The 21,163-nt window shown below is 39.3% G+C and overlaps 1 protein-coding gene across 2 annotated transcripts in view; it reads left to right on the top strand.

Moving 5' to 3' along the window:
* LOC119783929 (probable E3 ubiquitin-protein ligase HECTD4) overlaps positions 1-19,816 on the top strand; it is a 47,016-nt gene extending 27,200 nt beyond the window's left edge. For both annotated transcript variants that reach the window (XM_038285674.1, XM_038285673.1), the window contains exons 44-76: positions 2,892-3,007; positions 3,095-3,198; positions 3,821-3,982; positions 4,098-4,246; positions 4,366-4,445; positions 4,634-4,797; positions 4,886-5,123; positions 5,214-5,350; positions 5,438-5,564; positions 6,590-6,727; positions 6,874-7,010; positions 7,090-7,250; positions 7,334-7,515; positions 7,603-7,808; positions 8,886-9,016; positions 9,119-9,324; positions 9,398-9,577; positions 9,855-11,245; positions 12,279-12,486; positions 12,564-12,787; positions 12,992-13,137; positions 13,228-13,331; positions 13,569-13,692; positions 13,853-14,043; positions 14,266-14,412; positions 15,225-15,344; positions 15,436-15,591; positions 15,711-15,814; positions 16,714-16,935; positions 17,162-17,328; positions 17,434-17,629; positions 17,717-17,939; positions 19,206-19,816. In XM_038285674.1, coding sequence (XP_038141602.1) covers positions 2,892-3,007; positions 3,095-3,198; positions 3,821-3,982; positions 4,098-4,246; positions 4,366-4,445; positions 4,634-4,797; positions 4,886-5,123; positions 5,214-5,350; positions 5,438-5,564; positions 6,590-6,727; positions 6,874-7,010; positions 7,090-7,250; positions 7,334-7,515; positions 7,603-7,808; positions 8,886-9,016; positions 9,119-9,324; positions 9,398-9,577; positions 9,855-11,245; positions 12,279-12,486; positions 12,564-12,787; positions 12,992-13,137; positions 13,228-13,331; positions 13,569-13,692; positions 13,853-14,043; positions 14,266-14,412; positions 15,225-15,344; positions 15,436-15,591; positions 15,711-15,814; positions 16,714-16,935; positions 17,162-17,328; positions 17,434-17,629; positions 17,717-17,939; positions 19,206-19,342 — 6,478 coding nt within the window. In that variant the 3' untranslated portion in view covers positions 19,343-19,816. The remainder of the gene's footprint in view (positions 1-2,891; positions 3,008-3,094; positions 3,199-3,820; positions 3,983-4,097; positions 4,247-4,365; positions 4,446-4,633; positions 4,798-4,885; positions 5,124-5,213; positions 5,351-5,437; positions 5,565-6,589; positions 6,728-6,873; positions 7,011-7,089; positions 7,251-7,333; positions 7,516-7,602; positions 7,809-8,885; positions 9,017-9,118; positions 9,325-9,397; positions 9,578-9,854; positions 11,246-12,278; positions 12,487-12,563; positions 12,788-12,991; positions 13,138-13,227; positions 13,332-13,568; positions 13,693-13,852; positions 14,044-14,265; positions 14,413-15,224; positions 15,345-15,435; positions 15,592-15,710; positions 15,815-16,713; positions 16,936-17,161; positions 17,329-17,433; positions 17,630-17,716; positions 17,940-19,205) is intronic.
* Positions 19,817-21,163: the final 1,347 nt, after the last annotated feature.

Genomic DNA, 21,163 nt, shown 5'->3' with positions numbered 1-21,163 from the left:
GTTAACAACGTTAGGATTTCTTTTATTTTATCTTTTAATCAGATAGCCAAAGGCTCCTTAAAGAAGATCTTTTATGAAATGAAACCAGGTGAAACGGAAACGTTTAAACGTTTCCTTTGGCGGAGTTCTGGATGGAGAATATTGACAGACAAAATCTATTTTTTTTAACTTCTTAAATGCAAAATGTTTACATATTTTTTACAATCTTGGTATAATTCCTGCTCTAAGTGGGTCGCTCTGTCGGCTAAAGGCACATTTTAGTGGCCCTATACTCCAGTTTACGATTAATCAATTACTAAATTAGTTCACGATTATTTAAATAATTTGTTAATATGATTGTTTCAGCCATAGATAAAATACATGAAATTAGCTACACAGAGTAACTACAGCCCACATGCACAACTTCTAATATTAATACTTTAAATGCTCAGTGTCAGTTCCTCTTCTAGTTCCAGTGCACATGTAAATACAATACATTTATTTGCCGTCCCTTGAATGTATTATTTTGCATGACCCAGAGAGAGCATATTAGATAAAAAAAAATAAGAGTGGGGTTTACCTCTGTTTACCTCTGCACAATTCTATATCTTCAGAAGAAAACACAGGATAAATCCACATATTATAGACTATATTTGGTTAAAAAGACACTGTCTTAGTCGCAGGTAAATCTAAATGCAATCCTTTTCAAAGTGGAAAAAGTCCTAATTCCACATTCATCAGAGCCAGTTATGCTTTAAATATTGATAAACAGCATCTAGTGCATGTAGTGCTTATAAGATTTGTATTAATGTAGCAAGAAATGCTGCTGTTCTCTTTAAACAAAATGAGCCCTGAAGCTCACATTAAGCATAAAAAAGAGCATGCATATTTTTTGCAAAGGACCAATGAAACTGAAGAATAGTGTCCCTACCAAAGTTGAAATCAAACCTACCCCCTTGGTTTTAGGTATTGGTGTAATTCACAACATGAGGCAAAACTTGCTTCTTGGTGGAGTTCTGTGTTCCCAGAGGGTTTTTCTAGTGTATAGCTATTTTTTAAACAAAAATTCCTATTCTATTATACTAAATTATCACCAAGTACATTTTAATTAATTATAGCTTTTTCAAGTTTGGTATTATTTGAATTACTGTTTCGAATGTATTATTTTCTTTTATTCTTGTATGTAAACTTTCAAGCACAGCTGTAACATTGACTCCATAAAACATCTAATAAGTGGAATTTATCCATCAGTTTCATTTGGACCAAACGAAAAGCTCTTTCTATCATGAGGTAATCGGAAAAAAAGCTTTTTTTTTTTATGTATTGAAAGGAACTATGGGGCAAAGTTCTCCTTTTTGGAATTTCCGTCTTTCATTTCGGTTCTAGAAACGGTCCAAGTTCTTAGAAAAGCAAACAAACATCTATCTGCTTTTTTTTGGCAGTACATCTTTTCAAAACCTTCCCAAATATTCCGTCAAACCTGCGGGCTCTGCTCCGATCAAGCAAAGTAAAACTGTGACATACAAAAATATGGTGTTTTAATTCATTAAATATGAATTATTATTCATTTTTTAGTTAATCAAATACATAACTTGGCGGCAGGATTAGAACATGCTGAAAATTGTGAGTATAATTTACTACACTTAGTCAACTGAAAAAACACAAAAGTTTGCCTGATATCATAGGAATGCTAGTGCTGTTAGTGTTGGTTTGTTCCCATATAAAACAAACTAAAATGCTCACTAGAAGTATTTTACAAAAAGCAACACTTAAAGGATATAGCTATAAGTTTGCCTTCTACCGGCCATTAGGTTTCACCCATTGTTATTTCAACCTTTTTATTCTTTGTCAGCTGAATGCCCGGTCCACCAAGGCTAAACCTATGAAGTCTGCACAAAAACTCAAAAGCTTGACCGATGTTCACCCTCGTTTTTTTTTTTTTTTTTTTTTTTCCTTTGCTTCAGTCTGAAAAATGTGACTCTTGGGGGGAAAAAAAATATTTCTGCATTACTGTAGACATCCTGTGAATGTTTTTTTAAATTATTTTTTTAATTTTGCGTTTTATTTTAAAGATTCGTATCTATGACCTTGAATGAAAGCATCAATCTCACTGACTGTTTCTATGCAATTGACAAGATATAACATTATATTTTAAAACGGCAGAATCCTGGGTTTAGCTGTGGAACTCTCTACGGTAGTCCTTTAGTAAAGCCTACATACTTACTAATCACAAACCACATGCTGCATTCATACTGGTGATGTTAGAGGCTCCACTGGTTCAAATATGTGCAGTTGCTTCATTGTGAAACCATTCCGCTTTGCGTAAAGTTGCAGTGCCCTCAGAAACTGAGTTTTTAAATGTTAATAAACATATGTTTCATATAGCTCATAGACCTATTCTAGATGTTTTAAGTGCCATAGAACCCCTTTAAAGTTAGTTAGCATCAAGTTTTTATTATTCTTTCTCCAAGTCTTTTTAGAAATCTTAATTACAGATGGTCCATTTAGTTCTTTTCAAATTGCAAACTTGAAACCCAAGCTCTTTAACATGAACCTTATTTATTTATTGTTTTATTTAAGTATTTATGTTAATATATTTTTACCTTGTTTAGTATTTGCCTTAAAGAAGAGAAGTTCTTGTCCAGTTTCATACTTTTTTATCTCCATATGCTTTGAACAAAGGGGATCAGGAGAAGAAAAAACCTTTATTAAAGATAATTGGCTTTTTTTGCTTCACAGTTGATTTTTCCAATTTACAGCAGAGTTGATTTAATGGACTTCCACTAGATAGAGAATCTGCAGCTAGACTCCTCTCTGGAAGTCTCCCTTCTACTCCTCAACGTTGATTTAATATTGAATAAAAATAAATGAATCTCAGAGTTTATCTGATATATTAATTTTTTGTCTTTCAGGGCATGTCTAGTGATGGCACAGCTCTTAGAGGATAGCTCCTTCTGTGAGGAGTTCATTCAGCAGTGTCCAGCTGCTGTGGAGGTTCTGAACCTGGTTGCCCAGGAGTGCAGCCCTGGTGAGTTAATGAGGAGCAGGTTCAGGAGCACTTTTCACCACTGGTCAGTATTTATCTGACGGACAATCTCTTTTTTATTTTGTGTAGGTGAGCGGCTTGGAATGGTTGAGGCTCAGTGTAAGAGAGTAAGAATGCTTTACAGGGACTGTGCTCGGCCACCGCCTCCACCGCTGCAGACAGACAGGCGGCAGGTAGGCGTTAATAAATGCACTTTACCTTCTTAAGCTGATATTTGACATAGAGAGAAACTTCATAATCTCACATAACACACATTTGTAGTTTATTTGTATAAATCAGAAAAATATCTTGATTTTTTTTTTCTTTTATGAGGCTTTAGTGTTAGCTAATCTGTTGTTATTACTAAAACAAAATCTTAATTAAGTGTATTTACCCTTACCTTTAATTTGAGTAGGTAAATTAGATGGTTTATCAATGAAATTAGTATTTTTGCTCTTAAACTAAGATAATTAGATAACATGCACTTGAAATGAGACAAGGCAATTATGTTTTCTTTAAGTGTCAATTGTCTTGTTTCATTGGCAAATTGTCTCTTTTACCTCTTCAATCAAAGAACAAATTCACTTATTTTAAGAAAAATGACTTATCTAGATTGCAATTATTTTTTTCCAGTTTGGTTAGCTGAATAAAAGTGTAGCATGGCATCTTAAGTTTACAGTTTTTGTTTAGAAGAAAAGAAGATGAGACATGGTAAACATCCTTTGCTTTTCATATGAGAACTTGTTGAAGTTGCACTTCTATTTTTCCAACCTCACTTATCTAGCTTTTTCTTGCCTTAATCTGCTTGTTTACTAGCCCAAAGAGATCACTTGGTGTCCATCCAGAGTGTTTCCTCCAGTCCGTGCATGTTTGTTCTCATCCCATCTGACCTCCGTCACTTTCCTGGCTGATCCAAGTGCAGGAGGAGGGCTGCCCCGAGGAACTTTCATCTATGCCACCTCTCCTGTACCAGTTCAGGTTACAAAAATTGTCTTGTTTTTATATATGCCATCAAAACGAGTTCTGTTGAAGTGATCTAATAGAATGGAAGTAAGGAATAACATTGTCAGTCTCTCCCCGTCTACCGCTGCAGGCACCATCCTTTTACTGGGAGATAGAAGTTGTTTCCTATGGAGACTCTGAAGAGGACAGCGGGCCAATTGTGTCCTTTGGTTTTGCCACCGAGGCAGAGAAGCGAGACGGTGCATGGACGAACCCTGTGGGCACATGCCTGTTTCACAAGTAAGATCAGCTATATAACAAATCTTAGACTCCCATTTGTTTAACCTGGTGTTATTTGCTGACTTATGTTTTGGTTATTTTCTCTTTGTGTTTTTATCTCCTGTCTGTGTCTGAATTAGTAACGGTAGGGCAGTGCATTACAATGGTTCCAGCTTGCTGCAGTGGAAAAGTGTTCGTCTTGATGTGGTCCTACTTCCTGGTAAGACAGGAGAATGAATATGCTTCTTACAGTGTCTGATTTAAAATCTATGTTTAACAGCTATAAAACCAGATGTTTTTCCAAAAACTTTTTTTTTTCTATTTGATATGGGTGATATCTGTGTAAAACAGTGTGGTTTATATTTCGCAGTAATATAGATGATGACCTTTTGATTTGGGTAAATACAGGCGACGTGGCAGGAATTGGCTGGGAGCGCTCTGAGGGCACACCACCTCCCCCTGGCCAGGCTCCTAAAGGAAGAGTCTACTTCACTTACTGTGGTCAGAGGCTCAGTCCAAGCCTTGAAGACGTAGCAGGTGGAATGTGGCCTCTCGTCCACATTCAGAAAAAGGTCAAATATACCCAAACAAGTTTAGAAGCAGTTTCTGTCTTTTTGCCACATGCAGTATTCATTTGGTTTTTCTCTATATTCTTTGCAGAATGCAAAGATCCGTGCCAACTTTGGAAGCCGGCCTTTCGCATTTGCAGAGGGCCAAGCACACAGGAATGCAGCCGACTTGTGTGTTGACCTGGCCGAGGAAATAAGTGCAAATTTTGAAGCACTCCCTTTTGCCATGGCCTCAGACAGTGATAATGATGCAGGTGCAAGTGTCACCTCAGACTCTGGCTCTCATGGTCCACCTTGTCGGATTGCAGCTGTTGCCGTTCCTCAGCAGCGTATGTGCCTAATGATCATCTCACGTTTCCTTTCAATCCTATCGTTTTAGCTAATGATCCAGTTTCTATTGCCTTTTTCGGTTTGTACAGAGTACAACAGTGACCTGTCATGCCATTATAAGGTGGAGCTAAGCTATGAAAACCTGGTTACCTCAGGGCCCGACCCACATCCCCCACCTATTGCTGATGACGAGAGTGATGATGATGATGACGACGATGTTCCTAGAGTAAGATTAGTCCTGAGCTCATTTTACTGGATCAAAACGCTTTCTTGCTGGATTTTGTTTTGTATTATTTGATCTGTTTGACTTTAGGAGGATCACTACGCCCTTCTAGTGAAGGCCTGGGAGACAAAGGTATTCCCTACCATCCGTAGGCGGTTCCGTAACGAAGCTGAGAGAAAATCTGGCTTGGATCAAATCAAGGGAGCCCTGCAGCTGGGTAAAGAATGAAAATCTTTTCAAACAAATTAAAATGTTTGCTATATGAGCATAAAACAATTCTGATAAAATATTAAAGCTACAAACAACAAATTAAGTTTATTCTCTTTGAAATCAATCTTAGAAAGTATTAGATTACACTGAGTCAGCGTCCATGTCGGATATATTTTCAGTAAATATTACAATATTTACTGAAAATACTTTAATAGTTGTTATTTTTCTAATAACATTTCACAGAAAAACTTAACATTGTAACACCTCAGAAAAGAAAAACATTATGAAGATAAATTAAATAAAATTATATTGGTTATATATCATATATATTTTTTAAATGTTTTTAAATTTTTTTATAATTATAATTTTTATTTTTTCTGACACTTTTTATGTTTTGTACGGTGACCCTGAGTGTCCAGAAAGGCGCCTTTTTAAATAAAATGTATTATTATTATTATTATTATTAAATTATACAAAAACAGAAATATTAAAATCCATTGCTGTGTTGCAAAAAGTAATATTCTTTCTAAATCACTCAGCGTTTCTCACCAAATACAACCCCATGATCATATCATACTTTACCTGTTGTGTTTAGATTTTGGTCATGAAAAGCTTTTGAACAGTCTGTGCATTTTACCAAAATGGGTTCTGAAAGCTTTTGATGACATAGATCCCATAGTTGATACCTATCAAGTTATGGTAGATTATATTATTATTTAGGTTCTGTACAAAGCAAATAAAAGAATGTTGCCATTTAATTTCCAAGGAAGGTTTGAAAATTGAGAAAGCAACTATCTCAGGCCATCACCTGGGATTCCTAGAACCGTAGTTCTATACGTAATTTTTCTTGTGTGCATAAAGTTGTTTCTATTTTGAAGTCACTTCTTAATGGTAATAGAAAATCAGTTGAAATGAAAATAAACACACACAATATAAACACAAGAAATCATTAATATTTTCTAAAAACTATAATTTTTTTTACCCTAGACATTTTTTTTTTTCTAAGGAACATTTCTTTTTCCATGAAAACAGGCATGGTTGACATTGCGAGACAGACGGTGGAGTTCCTATATGAAGAGAATGGTGGTATTCCTCGGGATCTCTACCTTCCTACTATTGAGGACATCAAAGATGAGGCCAATAAATTCACTATAGACAAAGTCCGCAAAGGTAAAACGTTGCATAAATAGAAATCCTGCTAAATTAAAACATGAATATATACTTGTATGTTATCATTTATTTGTACTGGATTAAAGCACTTATCCTCAGTTGCATCAGCTCAATGATTGTAATGCTGATACTGTTCTTCTAAACAGGGCTGACTGTGGTCATCCGCTGTCCGGACAGCAATAACACCAACAGCACAACTGGAGGAACAGCGCTGCCTAAGTTTGCTATCCGTGGAATGTTGAAGACGTTTGGTTTGCATGGGGTTGTGCTGGATGTGGACTCTGTTAGTTTATTTGTTCTTTGGCTTCATATCATCATAACAGATTTATCCATATGCTAAGCTGATTTATGTGTTTGTTCAGGTGAATGAGCTGGTTCAGGTGGAAACCTATCTCCGCAGTGAAGGCGTGCTCGTCAGATACTGGTACCCCATTGAGATGCTGGAACGCCCACCAGCAGGTTCACGACGCACTGCTGCTAACGGCTTGGTGTCATTGGACAGTAGTAATATTCAGATTCATAGGTACTTTAAATGCAGTGTTAACAAGCATGATGGATCTGAATTGAAGACCTGGGCTTCATGTCAATGCCACTGCTTTCATTTAGGGAGCTCCTTCGATGTGAAAGCGCGCTGGCTCGGTTATACTGTCGCATGGCCCTGCTCAACATCTTTGCCCCCAAGAATCCCCACACTTTCACTCGTCTCTTCCACATCCCCGCTATCCGTGACATCACTTTAGAGCACCTGCAGCTTCTTTCCAATCAGCTGCTGGCTCCACCTCTTCCTGGTAAGTGGAAAAGTACATTTTAAGTAACTCCCATTCTTTTGGTAGTTGGAATTTTCTAAACAATGCTTATTTCCACCTCTCCTACAGATGGCACCATTAGCTCCGGTTCTATTCTTTTGGCTCAGTCAGTGCTTCATAACCTCGAGGGTCAAAGTTGCTCTCCCACAGACCTGTTTTATCAGGGCAATGCTCATCCCATCCGGGAGTGGTTAACCGTGGCCATCACCCGTGCCTTGCATCAAGGAGAGGAAAGTTTACTTGAGCTCACGAAACAGATCTGCTGTTTCCTACAGGTTAGCTCTAAAGCACTGAATTCCTTACATTGCCTTCCAAATGCATTTACTCACCTTAAAGTTGCAACTTTTTCAATGCAAGGGTGCTGTTACACTTGGCTGATTTAGCCAGCGTATGCCCGACGTCCCAGAATCTCCTAAAATGCTGGCATACACTGAACTTTGTATGCATTTTTTCTATTTTGGGCATATACATAGCGTATTTATAACGAGTCCAGAACTTATCTCTAACGACAGCCTAACTTATACATTGGGCACTACAATGTCATGCACATGAAATGATGAACAAGAGATATTTCATGGACATTACAAAGCTTCAGATAAAGCTGCGGAACAGAGATGCGCCCGGAGGTGCCCGGTCTGCATAAAAAGATGTCTTTGATTGCAAAGAAAGAAGGTTTGCAGTCGCAGCAGACTCAGCATCACATCTGCTAGGAAGTTTGTCGGTCGTGGCCATGGGCTTGAACGCAGGGAGGATCCATCACACTATGTACAAGTTACTCATAGGTTCTGGATAAGCTAGACGCCACGATTTATGAGTAATTTACACTTAACATATGTCAACGATCAGATAACTTACCTGTAACTTATGCCCCACCTATGAGCATACGCTGGCATATGTTGGGAAATTTTTAGCATGCTCAAACACACGTTGCCATATGTCAACGTGTGCCAGCTTACTTCACCATGCTCATAACTAACTTACAAAACTGACCCATAACCTGTCCAACGTATGCCAGCGTCTTTGCCAGATTTTTCGTACATCAGGGATACGCTGTCTTAAATCGTTAATATGTGATGGTGGCTTTATAGCAACCAATCATCCCCCTCAGAGGCAGAGGGATGTTGCATTGAGGATAATATACATATAATTTTGCATGAAGCCTGAAGGCCAGGTGGGTCTTATCTTACTAGAGGACCTGTTTCCATGTATTTCTCTCCACTTAACAAATTAGTGAATGTAAAGGGAAGAAATAAGAAAAGACCGGAGTTTGAATGTTTTAAGAGTAATTCTGTAGTAATGTTTCTGCTCATCACTTAATAGACTTAAACTCTAATGTTGAATGTTTTTTCCAGAACGCTCCTGAGCAGTTTACATCAGAGGAGTTTCCTGTCACAGAGTCAAAAGTCAGCATGGATGTCAGTTTTCCTGGAGCTGCGTTTGTGATCGTCTCCTGCAAAGAAAGTCAACTCGGTTGCCGCAAAGAGTAAGCCCCATCAAATAATCAACGGCAGACATCTTAAAAACTTGTTCCTTAGCTTCACTTGTATGTCTTTGATGTTCTTTCTTATATTTTCCCCTCCTTCAGTTCTAGCTTGTACAAGGCTCCCTGGGCTCGCGTCATGGTCTATGGCTTGGGTCACAAAGTGCGAAGAAATGGTCAGCTGAATCTGATGGAGGCGGTATGTTATCCTCTAGATGCTTCTCCTACCAACACAGGCCTTACGCCCCCTCCCACCACCAACCAGTACCCGTCTGTCATCATCCCTACTGATAAAGTCCACATTAAACTGGGTGAGTATTTCATTTTAAGAAAAGCATTCTTAAAAACGAAGCACTTCTGAGTCAACTCGTGTTGTGGTTGTAGGAGTGTCGCCCCCTCCTGGTGCTGTGTTGGTGCTCCACTCATTACCGCTAGAGTTTCCTCTGGCAATGGCCTTTGCAGAGCAGCTGTTGACATGGAAGCTAGGAGAAAGCAGTGAGCGAACCGAGGATGAGTTGGACACTGTTCCCTCCTCAGTGCTGCTGCAGGTGGTAGAATTACTCGGTAGGTTTTCCTTTATTTAACCCCAATAGAAAGCCACACGTTGACCAACATAGATGCAGTAAATGGTTGCTATAGTTATTTGTAACATTAAAACCTTTATTTTGATTTTGTAAGCGTTTATTTGCTAAATAGTTGGATTTTTTTTACATTTTAGTTAAATAACTTTTATACTGGAATTTTTAAATTGAATAATAATTCAAAGATGCTACTCTTATAAAATTACAAGACTAGAAATTTCCTTAGATGTGAGTTTTCAAAATTCCTGTCTTGTCTATAGGCGGATTACTTTGGACTACAGATCTGGCTCCCTCCATCAAAGAGCTTATCTTTCACCTGTTAGCTGAACTTTTACGCAAGATCCACCACTTAGAGCAGCGCAAGAGCCCCGCTGGCCTTTCAAGCTCCATTGCTCTGCTGCTGAACCCCTGCCTGGCTGTCCTAATGGCTTTGCAGACAGAGCTCCGAAAGCTTTATGACAAGGAAACTCAGGGATGGACTGCAGGAGGTGCTGCAGGAGGAGGGTCGTCCTCTGGGGGCATTGCATTGGCTCTAGGTGCGGAACAGAGCCGGTTCTCTACCTACTTCCATGCCCTGATGGAAGTGTGTCTGGCTGTTGCAGAAGTGACTCTTCCCCTCAATGTTGGCAGCTCTTCAGTGGGAGCCCTTTCCTCTACCAGCGCACCGAACCGCAGTGACTCGTCTTCATCCTCTTCATCGTCCCCAGGCCAGACACCTCAAAGCCCCAGTCTGCTATCGAAGCGTAAGAAGGTGAAGATGAAGCGCGAAAGGGCAGCAGCTGCAGTGGCTGCAGCAGTCTCTGGGAAGAGAACAAGTGGAGGTACCAGGCTATCGGAAAGTGACAGCGCCCTTCTGAGCATGGCGGGTAGTAAACCAGAAGACATGCTCTGGTTCCACCGCTGCCTCACTCTTCTGATGATCCTAAGACATCTTGCCAATAAAGACCCACAGGGCTTAAGTGTGACCAGTGATGCAGTAACAGATGCTTGCCAAGCTCTGGTGGGTCCAACCTCTCATAGCCGCCTGCTGGTACTCTCAGGTATCCCTACGCACCTCGAGGAGGCAGTTGTTCGAAATGCCATCCGCAGGGCCTGTAATGCACATGGAGGACTGTTCAAAGATGAGGTCTTCATCCCTCTACAGGAGGAGGACCCCAAGAAGAAATCAGGAGCTAGAGTTTCAAGCCCGCTTGATGGCAAAGTTGCTGCAGAACCTGATCGTCCTTTTCCTACCAGTGGAGGACCTGAGAGTCCTGACAGCTCCAGCAGTGTCACTCCAGCTTTAAGTGTGAGTGCGTCAGCTTCCACCAGCCAGACCTCCATTTGCAGCTCCTCTCAGGGAGTCTCTCGCACCGTCAGCGAACTTTCTGTTGATCAGGACCTGTTAGCTGTTCCCTCGCTCACCCCTGCAGCTGCCGCCACTGCTGTAACATACCCCCAGCAAGGTCCTCAGGACTCTCAGACGGTTTCTAGCCAGGAGAGTCTGGACACCTCTCTGTGCAGCACAGGAAGCCTGGGGAGTCTCGGCAGCTTTGGGGAGCCGCTCGACAATACAGAGTCAGCATCCGTGTCAGATGGAGCCTCTATGCAGACAGTCACTTCTTTTGAGAGCACTGCAGCCAGGCTCATCAAGGGTTATGCTGTCATTGAGGTGAGATGATTTCAGATTCTTTCGGGTTACAACTTCTAAATTAAATGTATTTAAGTAGTATCTTATATTATCAATGCTATGCTGTGCTTAATTTTGAGGCTGAATGATACTTGGTTTTCTAAATTGTTTTACCATCTACTTACCCTCTGCTTTCACATACTTAAGTAAGAGCTTTTGTATTTAGAAAATTCAGTCAGTGTGCGACTAATTTAATCTTTATCTCAGAAGTCTGTTAGAAAGCATTGCTGATGAATCATCACAACGAGCAATAAACATGGCAAACAGATCAGATTTATCAATAATCTGATAAAAAGCTAAGGAGTTTCCAAGGAGCTGCAGAGATCCACAGCTCAGAGGAGAAATCTTTCTAACGACAACTATAAACCACTGCTCAAATAAGCCGTATACAGTCCTGTTTAAGTCTTTGCCACAAACCATGTAGGGAACACAGAAATCATGTGGAGGAGGGTTCTTAGGTCTGATAAGACCGAAATTTGGCATTAGTTGTGAGGTGGAAAACGAGCTCTGCACATCAGCCTAAAAACATGGCTCCAAGTATGACTGGGAGTTCTGACTGGAAAGCTGGACAGAGCAGATGGAGGAGAAGAGGTTTTAGCTGAATGTCCCTAAAAAGCAAAAATAGTTCCTATTAAATATCAATATTGATTTAGAATGTGTTCAAATGACTTGAGTCTTGTTAGGAATCTTTGAAAAGATTTGAAAATGATGCTCACTGGAGCTCAGGCAGTCTTCCAGAGCTGGATTTGTTTTCAAAAGAAGAGTGTGTCAAACATTTAATCTGTAAATGTGCAAAGCCAATGAATACATACAGTGTTATGCCACACTTTTCAGATTTGTTTATAGTTTCTTTGAGGGGGAAAAAACTCCTATTACATCACAATGCACTACCTTGTGTTTATCACCTAAAAATAAATATGAAAACAAAATGTGAAATAGTTTAAACTTTATTATTAACTTTATTTTGTAGGAGATGCATCAAAGATTGCTTGAATTTGTGATCTGATAATTATAGGTCCGCTCACGAGCCAAGGTGGAAAAGATCCGAGCCAGTCTCTTTAACAGCAGCGACCTGATTGGTCTGTCGAGCCTGGAAGGTGAAGAGGAACTGATGGAGTTGACCAACGTGGAGATCCTGACCGTTTCCAGTGTTAACCAAAGCCTCTTTGACACACAGGGAAGCTCTGCTTTAGAAGACTACTTTCTGGAGAAGTCAATCAAAGGTTGGTCTGAAACAACAAGTTTTACTTCTCTAACAGAGCATCTTTCTTTCAAAACTAATTTACCTCTTTGCTTCCAGGCGACAAACTTGTTACTGGGGCCAAAGATGTCCTCACTGATATTTTTAAAAGCTGTGTGCACTCGGAGCAGATGTTGAGCCTCACACCAGCTAAGCCTGTTAAAGTGTCTGATATTTACCTCAGCAAGGAGCAGATCAACTCTCAGACCCCAGGGAACCTGCTGCACACTTTCTTTACCAATGTTCGACCTCCTAAGAAAGTTCTCGAAGATCAACTCACTCAGGTATACCAGTAGATGCATTGCTGCTTCCTATACATCTCACATCATAATTATTAGTTTGTATCTAATACTGATAATACTAGATGTGTGGCATTAAGTGTTATCTGTAACTTCAGACTAAGTAAGTTGTCTGTGAGCGATCTGTAATGTTTTTGTTCACAAACACTGGTAAGGATGCTAAGAAGCAAAAATTGTCTTTTTTTTCAGATTTTGAGAAAGTATGGGACACCCAAGCCAAACAAGAACAAGTACAATAAGGCAGGAAAAGAACAACATCAGGGTAAAGTTGTGAGCACGAAAAGACCCATCACAAAACCCCTCACCAAGGAGAAATCGGTCCTCAACAGTGTTAGGTCTGTCCTTTTTTTTAATTAAAAACCTGCCTGTCTTTAGATGTGTAAAAATATTGCTATCATGCCTGAAACTCATTTGCTTGTTTCCAGGACTGCATTGAGTGAAAAGAAAACTGTGCTAAAGCCAAAATCTCCTGAGAAATCCAGACCTGATGAGAAAGACGTAGAAAAATCACCGGCTAAAAAAACTGAAGGTTGGCAAAAATCCTAAAAACCAATCTGCTGATTCCTTACATAATACACCAGAAATGTTCCTGCTACTTCATTTAGAAGTTTTTTTATTTTATGTCACAGCCTTTAAGTCCTTAGATTAACAAAGACTTAAATGGTCCATAAAGCTTTCCAGTCCATGTTTAGATTTTCCTTTTTTCTCTTAAAAGTAAGCTCTTTTTTGAAACAATGTTTTATAAGCTGTGCTACTTCTTGCTTAGCCACAGAAGAGAAGTACCTGACTCTGGAAGGCTTCCATAAATTTGCTGTCGATCGGGCGAAGCAGGACATCCGCAGCGTGTGGAGAGCTCTTTTGGCTTGTGGTTATGACCTTCATTTTGAAAGGTGAGGGGCTAAAAAGTACATTTTAAACCTTCTTAAATAAACTACCTAACAGGATTACTTTAAAGTGAATCATGCAGTTTCTTACTGCTAAATTGTTTCCTTTTCTTAACATCTGTATTTAGATGGTGATGTAAAGTGAAACTTGTCTTTATTTCTAAAGGTGCACGTGTATAGACACCCGGCATGCCCAGAAGGCCTGTAGAAAGTGGAGCTTAGACATGGATGTGGCGTTGGTGCAGTACATCAACAGACTGTGTCGTCACCTGGCCATCACACCAGCCAGGCTGCACCCCCATGAGGTCTACTTAGATCCCAGTGATGCTGCAGATCCTCGTGTCGCCTGCTTGCTCAGTAAGTAGCTGCTTGCTAGTTTGGTTAATTGTAATGAATGTATTTTTAAAAATTAAAGGACACAGAATTAAGGTCTGGCCTGCCAATTTAGATTTTGACCGTTTTCTTTTTTTCTAACAACTGAAATGTTTAAGAGTAAAAAGTACTGCAGGTTAAGGTAGGGGCTGTAATTTCCACAGAAAACTGAGATGTTTAGCTTTGGCAATAATGTCATGTTTGCAGATGTACCCGTGGAGAGCCTGCGCCTGCGCTTTGCTTTACTGCAGTCTCTTAATAACACCCTGGAGAGTTTCTTTCTGCCACTTGTGGAGCTGAGACAGACGCATACATATCAGAACAGTATCGCTGCGCTTTTGGGCGAGGCAAAGGGTAAGTATGACATAAGAACAACTCTAGCAGGCATAAAAAGCATGAGATGATGTCTAATGAAAGGGTGAAAGCTAGCTTATAAGTAAATTTGAGCAAATGAGCAAATACTAGTAACTGCTAATACTACTAACTAGGGAGACGAAATTAGGTGTCTCGATTCAACTTTTCCATATCCGATATGATACCCATATTGCAGCTTTAGAACTGACCAATACTGATATTGACCCAACACAAATCATACATGCTTTTATTAATTATTTTGTAATTTATTATTTAAAAAGGGCTTGATCAAATGACATTACTAAAACGGAGAACAACAGCAGGTATGAGAACAACTGACCCATGTTATAATAACCAGTGGGTTAAACTTTAAACAGAAGCCGTTTCTATCAACATGCCAATATTTGTGATTTTAGATGCCATTCAATAAAATCTGTTATAATCCGGTATTAGTTTTTTGGCCAATATTGAACCAATATCTGATATTAATCGGATCGAGACACCCTTAGAGAAAAAGTGCCTTGGTCTACCTTTATGTCCGATCAGTGGTGAATAGTTTTATTTTGTGGACTCAGTCCTCAAAATTTAGAATAAAGTTTTAGGCAAACCTCTACATTGGCATTTATAACAAAAACTATTAATTCTGAAATAGTTTCAAGTGAAGGATATCCATTCTTATAAAGTACTTTTATGTGTTGATATTTAAATAGGTTTTAGGTTAATTGAAATTACGGTATAATCTTTGTACTTCTGTCTAGATTCATGTCTTATTAACAAATTTATGACTCCATTTCTGCGTTGTCTTCTGGCAGGTTTCGTCTTCTACGACACCAAGTTGACTGTAATGAACCGAGTATTGAATGCTACAGTGCAGCGTACAGCTGACCATGCCGCTCCAGAGATTACACTGGACCCTCTGGAAATTGTTGGAGGTACACTTGCCTCTGTGTTATTTTTCTCCACTTCACCTTGCAGCACATCGGGTGAACTTTTCTGAACATTTCAATATTTTTTTCCCCACAGGTGAAATCAGATCATCAGAAAACACCTACTTATGCCAGGCAGCACGCCAGCTGTCCTGTGTACCATCATCTCAGCTCTGTGTAAAACTGGCCAGCGGAGGAGACCCGACATATGCCTTCAACATTCGTTTCACTGGAGAAGAAGTTCACGGCACAAGTTAGTAGTTCTCTGACACACTCTCTTGAATCCTGCCCTCCTGTTATCTATTTAAGTTAATAAGGTTTTTTTGTTTTTTTAAATGCCTAACTGCAGTTGTGATAAATGTGTCTGTCCAGGTGGCTCCTTTAGACACTTTCTGTGGCAGGTGTGTAAGGAGTTACAGAGCTCTGCACTCTCCCTGCTGCTCTCCTGTCCCAGTGCTGCAGCCAACCGTAACAAGGTAACAGTTAATTCAGCAAGGCTTATCTAGTTTAATTTTACTATTGACATGCATATACGCTCAGGCCTACTAAAGGCTTAAAAGACAACAGTTGAAACATTAGGTATAGACAACAGAATGACTGACTATCAAAATAACAATTCTTGGGTTGTTAAAATAAATGTGACCAACTAATAAAGATATAAATTAAACAACCATTTCATGTCAAAATTTCTATGGTAACTGACTGTTAGTTGTACAGTTTATCCACCTGTCTGAAAAATGCTCATGTCTTTTGGGGGAGGATTAGCCTAGTAAACTAGCCCCACCCGCCAGTGGCCAAAATCATTTTTGCCTGCGTTAATTTTGGTTTTATCAGTCTAAGGGAGGATCAGAAAATGAAAATCTGTTAGGCAAGGGAAGTTTATTAATATTTCACCATTAATACATACAGAATGTAAAGGGCTTTACAGGACCTCCAACCAGGAGCTAAAAAGAGGAAAATAAGAAGGACCTTTAAAGAGAGCTTAGGATGTCAAAGACATTTGTAAAATTGACTTTTAAAGGCTTTTAAAGAGCTGTAGGTCCTTTGACAGGAAACTCTACTACTATTCTGGAGGCTCAATATAAATGCCCACATTTCCTGTTAATTATTATTTTTTTAACTGTTTATCGTTTTCCGTTATACTCTGCTTTGTGCCGGTCACATTAAATCTTAATTAAGCAAATTGAGGTTAGTGGCTTTAAGTTGGCAAATTTTTAAAAAAGGTGAAAGGTAATTAATCCAAGGCTCTGTGTTTGTCACTGTGGAATCAACGTTCTCTCACAGTTTTTAGCAAAACGGATGGTGGAAAATTACTTGCATGCCTTCATGAAAAAATGAATTTAATCCTACCAGTTCTCTCTGTTGTTATTTTCAGGGGAAGTACATCCTGACTCCCTGCCCCATCAGCTATGCAGAAGAACAGTTGTTGCACTTTTTTGGTCAGCTCCTTGGCATAGCCATCCGGGCAGATGTCCCCCTTCCTTTGGATCTGCTGGGATCTTTTTGGAAAGGCCTCGTTGGAGAACCTCTTGACCAAGAGCAGGACCTGCAAGAAGCAGATGTGCTCACCTACAACTATGTTAAGAAGTTTGAAAATGTAAGTGTTGTAATAGAGTATTCCCAATTATTATCCACTAGTCTAAAAATATGTTCGTAGACAAGTACATTTTAGATAGAATAAAAAAATAATTTCTAGTTTTTTATTATGGTCTTGCAATGCTCATAGTAAATACATGCCATCTGAGTTTGTCAGCTAATTTCCATTTTTGCACTGATGCTTACTGTGATTCTGATGGTGTGTTCTGTTTTCCGTGCCTCTTCAGGTGACTGATGAGAGTGAGCTGGAGGCCCTGTGTGCTGAGATCTCCTCCCAGCACCATTCAGGAGAAAGCCCAGACTCCCCCAGCAGGCCCTGCTGCACTTTCACTTACTTCACTATGACGGGTGAAGAAGTGGAGCTTTGTCAGGGAGGACATGGCCTCAGTGTCAGGTACAGAGCAGCTGAAGATTCTACCTCCTGTTCAGTAACTTGGCTTTAAATCTGCTGCTGCAGCATATTTCAATTTTTTTTCTCATGCTTTTTGTCGTCATGAAGCTGGGAGAACAAGGACGTGTATGCGCGGGCGGTGAGGAGCCTCCGTCTGAGGGAGCTGGAGAATGTGGAGTGTATGACAGCAGTGCGTGCAGGACTAGGATCCATCATTCCTCTGCAGCTGCTAACCATGCTCAGCCCTCTGGAAATTGAACTACGCACATGTGGCTTGCCTTACATTAACCTGGAGTTCCTCAAGGTGGCGTGTGCATATCTGTACCTTTGTGATTAATTGTGATTCTCAGCTTTTTACCAGAATAAACCATCCTTCCCTTTTCTTCTTTAGGCTCACACCATGTACCAAGTTGGTCTGATGGAGACCGACCAGCACATTGAGTTTTTCTGGACCGCCCTGGAAATGTTCACTCAGGAAGAGCTCTGCAAATTTATCAAATTTGCCTGCAACCAGGAGCGCATCCCATTTACCTGCCCGTGTAAAGATGGCGGACCAGACACGGCCCACGTTCCCCCGTACCCCATGAAAATCGCCCCTCCAGATGGAGCTGCAGGTAATTGCTACCATGCTTCCTGCAGGGCAGTGCTCAGACTCCAGCTCTCCTATCTGTGTACCTCCTTTCATATCAGCAGTTATAAAAGTGCTCATCTTGTCATTTCACATAGACTTTAAACTTGACCTATTTTAATGCAAGTAGACAAACCGATCCTTTTCTACTACTTAGTTGTTTTTTTTCACACTAAGGGGATTAAGTTTGAGCTCAATGTTTATGTTTTATGGTAGATATACGATTGTTGATCTTTACTTTTATCTCCAAAACAGCCTGATTACACAGCCTTGCGAAAGTATTCACATCCCTTGAACTGTTTCCTGTCTTGTCTCATTATAACCTTAAACCATTCTGTATATGATGTAATACAGCAGCATAAAGTGGTGCTTAATTGTCTCCCCTCAAACTAGGTAACTTGTTGGAACAGATTTAGCCATTTGAAAATGTCAGCCATTTTTGCCTCTAGAAATTCATTTTGTTTTAGAAAAAATAAAATAGCTCAAGATATTCAGACATTAATTCAGAAGCTTTGTAACAGATTTTAGCTGGACTTTAGGCCTTAATATCCTTCGATGCAAACCATTCTATAGTAGCTTTGGTTATATATTTAGGGTCTTTGACCTGTTGGAAGGAAAAACCTCAACCTCCCAAAGTTTGTTTTGTTTCTTTTTAGGATTCTTCTATATTTAGATCCATCCGTCATTCCATTAACTCTAAAAAGCTTCTCTGTGCCTGCTTCATTGAAAGCCTTACCATACCATCCTGAGTTAAACAGTGTAGCTTTTATGTTCAGAATGCATTCTTTCATTAGTTTTCCACCACATAAAACATTTAGCATGTGTGCAAATAATGTAATTTTGGTCTCATTTGACCAGATAATCTTTTTCAACATTGTGCTAATGGTGGCGCTTCCCTATAAGGCCTTTAACAATACTTCTAATGCCTTTCTTTTGCATTTATGGATGGGCATTTAGAAACTTTATTGTCTTCATGATGTGTTGCTAGTCATTATGAGAATTTTTATTTATCATCTAAATGATTAATTAGAATAAATAATGGATAAAAACTTAAGAAACAGTCAATTGTCAAGAATTTTATTTTAATCTTTGTTCTTTTTCTTAATTTTTTTTCCATTGGGGTATTTATAAATTTGAAGAATATATCAAATGCATTTACTAGGAGATGTTAAGCGATATAAATTATACTTAATATTATAACCATGTAGATTTTGATTAAATAAGAGCTAAGACATTTCCATTTTTTCTCCAGGTCAGCCAGACTCGCGCTACATTCGAGTGGAAACATGCATGTTCATGGTGAAACTGCCACAGTACACTTCTTTGGATGTAATGCTGGAGAAGCTGCGCTATGCCATCCACTACCGCGAGGATCCTCTGAGTGGCTAAGAAGACTTGAGAACCAGACATTCCCAGGCAGTAGAACCCACCATTATCTTCTGCCCGCTCCCGGATCTTCCTCTGAGACAGACTGCAAGTCAACACTCTGCTTCAGCAGCAAAGTCAGACACTTTTATCTTAAAAGGAAGTCAACATTTTGGTTTTCCTCCTGTTTTTTTTGTTGCCATTTGCCGAAGTTCTGCATTTTCTTTCATTCAGGGAGGATGTATTTAATCAGCAGCTTTGGCTGCATATACTTCTGATTTTTGTTGCACTGATTGAGGAGGGCATTGAAGTGAAACAGCTGTGAAAGAGATTTGTTCCCATGTTCCTTTTACCTTTTTTTGAGCCAGCTTTTCAACTTTAACAAAAGTCCATATCAACCTTCAGAACAGCACTTTACCGTTTACATGCTACAGCCCAGTGTTCAAAAACAGAGCTCTACAGAAGCTGGCAGTGCCCCTGCTAACCCTTAGTGTTAGCTCCACTAAGCTAACCCTTAGTGTTAGTTTAAGGGCAGGGGTGCTCTGACCCTCTCCTTTGCTGTAGAAGCCTGTTGTGTGATGAGAACCAAATGGGTTTTGAAGGTATGATTACCAGTCTGCTGAATTTCCACCTAATCTACTGTAGGGGCAGGTGTGAAGAAGTGCTGATCAGGGCTTTATGTAGTTTACTGCCTGTTTAATTGTACGATCTGTTAAAGGACAAGCTAATTTACGCCAATAAAATAGTACATGTTAGGGAAGAGCCTGAAAAAAGGCTGTTCACTAAAAATTCTTCCTATTGTTTTAGTTCCATCTAATCCAAACACAGACATTTAAGAAGTTGGGAGTAAATAATCTTCAGTTCTTCCTCTTATTTATTAATTTTACTCGATGAAAGAAGAGCTCGTTTATTTTATTTTACCCATACTCCAGTGTTTTATTGTGTAATGAAAATTAAATAATAATCTAGAACAATGTAAATAGACTGAGGTAATGTTTGCTGGCAGTTTTTACTTGCTTCTCTTCACCTTCTGATTTTATTTATGAGTTTGCACTACTCTGAGAAAAGAATCTAACATGAGCAACTTAGATGATTTCTGTCGGATTTCCAGTTTGTTGTGTTGCTACTTTTTATGAATTTTTTGGGAATACCAATCTCCATCACCTTTGTCTTGAACTGAGATGGTTTGAACTTCATGGACATGTGGTGAAACATGTTCTGTGTGAGTAAAATCACCATTTTACTTTGAGAAAGCCACAAGACTGAGTGCGAATGCAGTGAAACTGTTTTTTTATTTTTGTTTTTTTTTTGCAGGATTTGTGGGGTTTGTTTCTTCTCTTTTAAAGGATGACATACCGCTGCTCTCTCTGTCTCTCTTCTGACTTCTCCTCCTCTGGAGGGGTTACATAGGTTACTAAAAGGACATATCCGTACAAAGAATTGTTGCGATGAAACGTGTGCTGTACATTTACTTGATATTTATTAAAATTATTTATGGTTGCATTAACTTAACTTTTACTGTCTTACCTCTGCACATGATACGTAACATATCTAAAATGGATTATACAGATGTAAAGAATGAATGGCATTTGAGATTTCTCTGTCATAATAAAGAAATGTCTTCATGTACCAACAGCTTCCTGTGGTTTGTTGAATCCTGTAGTCATGGTTACTGTGGAAAAAAGCACAGAGAGCACATTTCTACACAGTAGACATGATTAACACACGTCTGTCATATACTTTTACACTCATTAGGTAATGATGTTTTATCATGTGAACATATACCTGCAACGTAGGATTTGATATCCTTTACAGCATGTTATTAACATATGGCCCAATGACACA

Source organism: Cyprinodon tularosa, unplaced genomic scaffold, assembly GCF_016077235.1.
Source record: "Cyprinodon tularosa strain WSP-4 unplaced genomic scaffold, ASM1607723v1 ctg214, whole genome shotgun sequence".
NCBI classification, from domain to species: Eukaryota; Metazoa; Chordata; class Actinopteri; order Cyprinodontiformes; family Cyprinodontidae; genus Cyprinodon; species Cyprinodon tularosa.
Note: the sequence above shows the minus strand (reverse complement) of the source record. Positions and strands in the feature narration are given on the sequence as shown.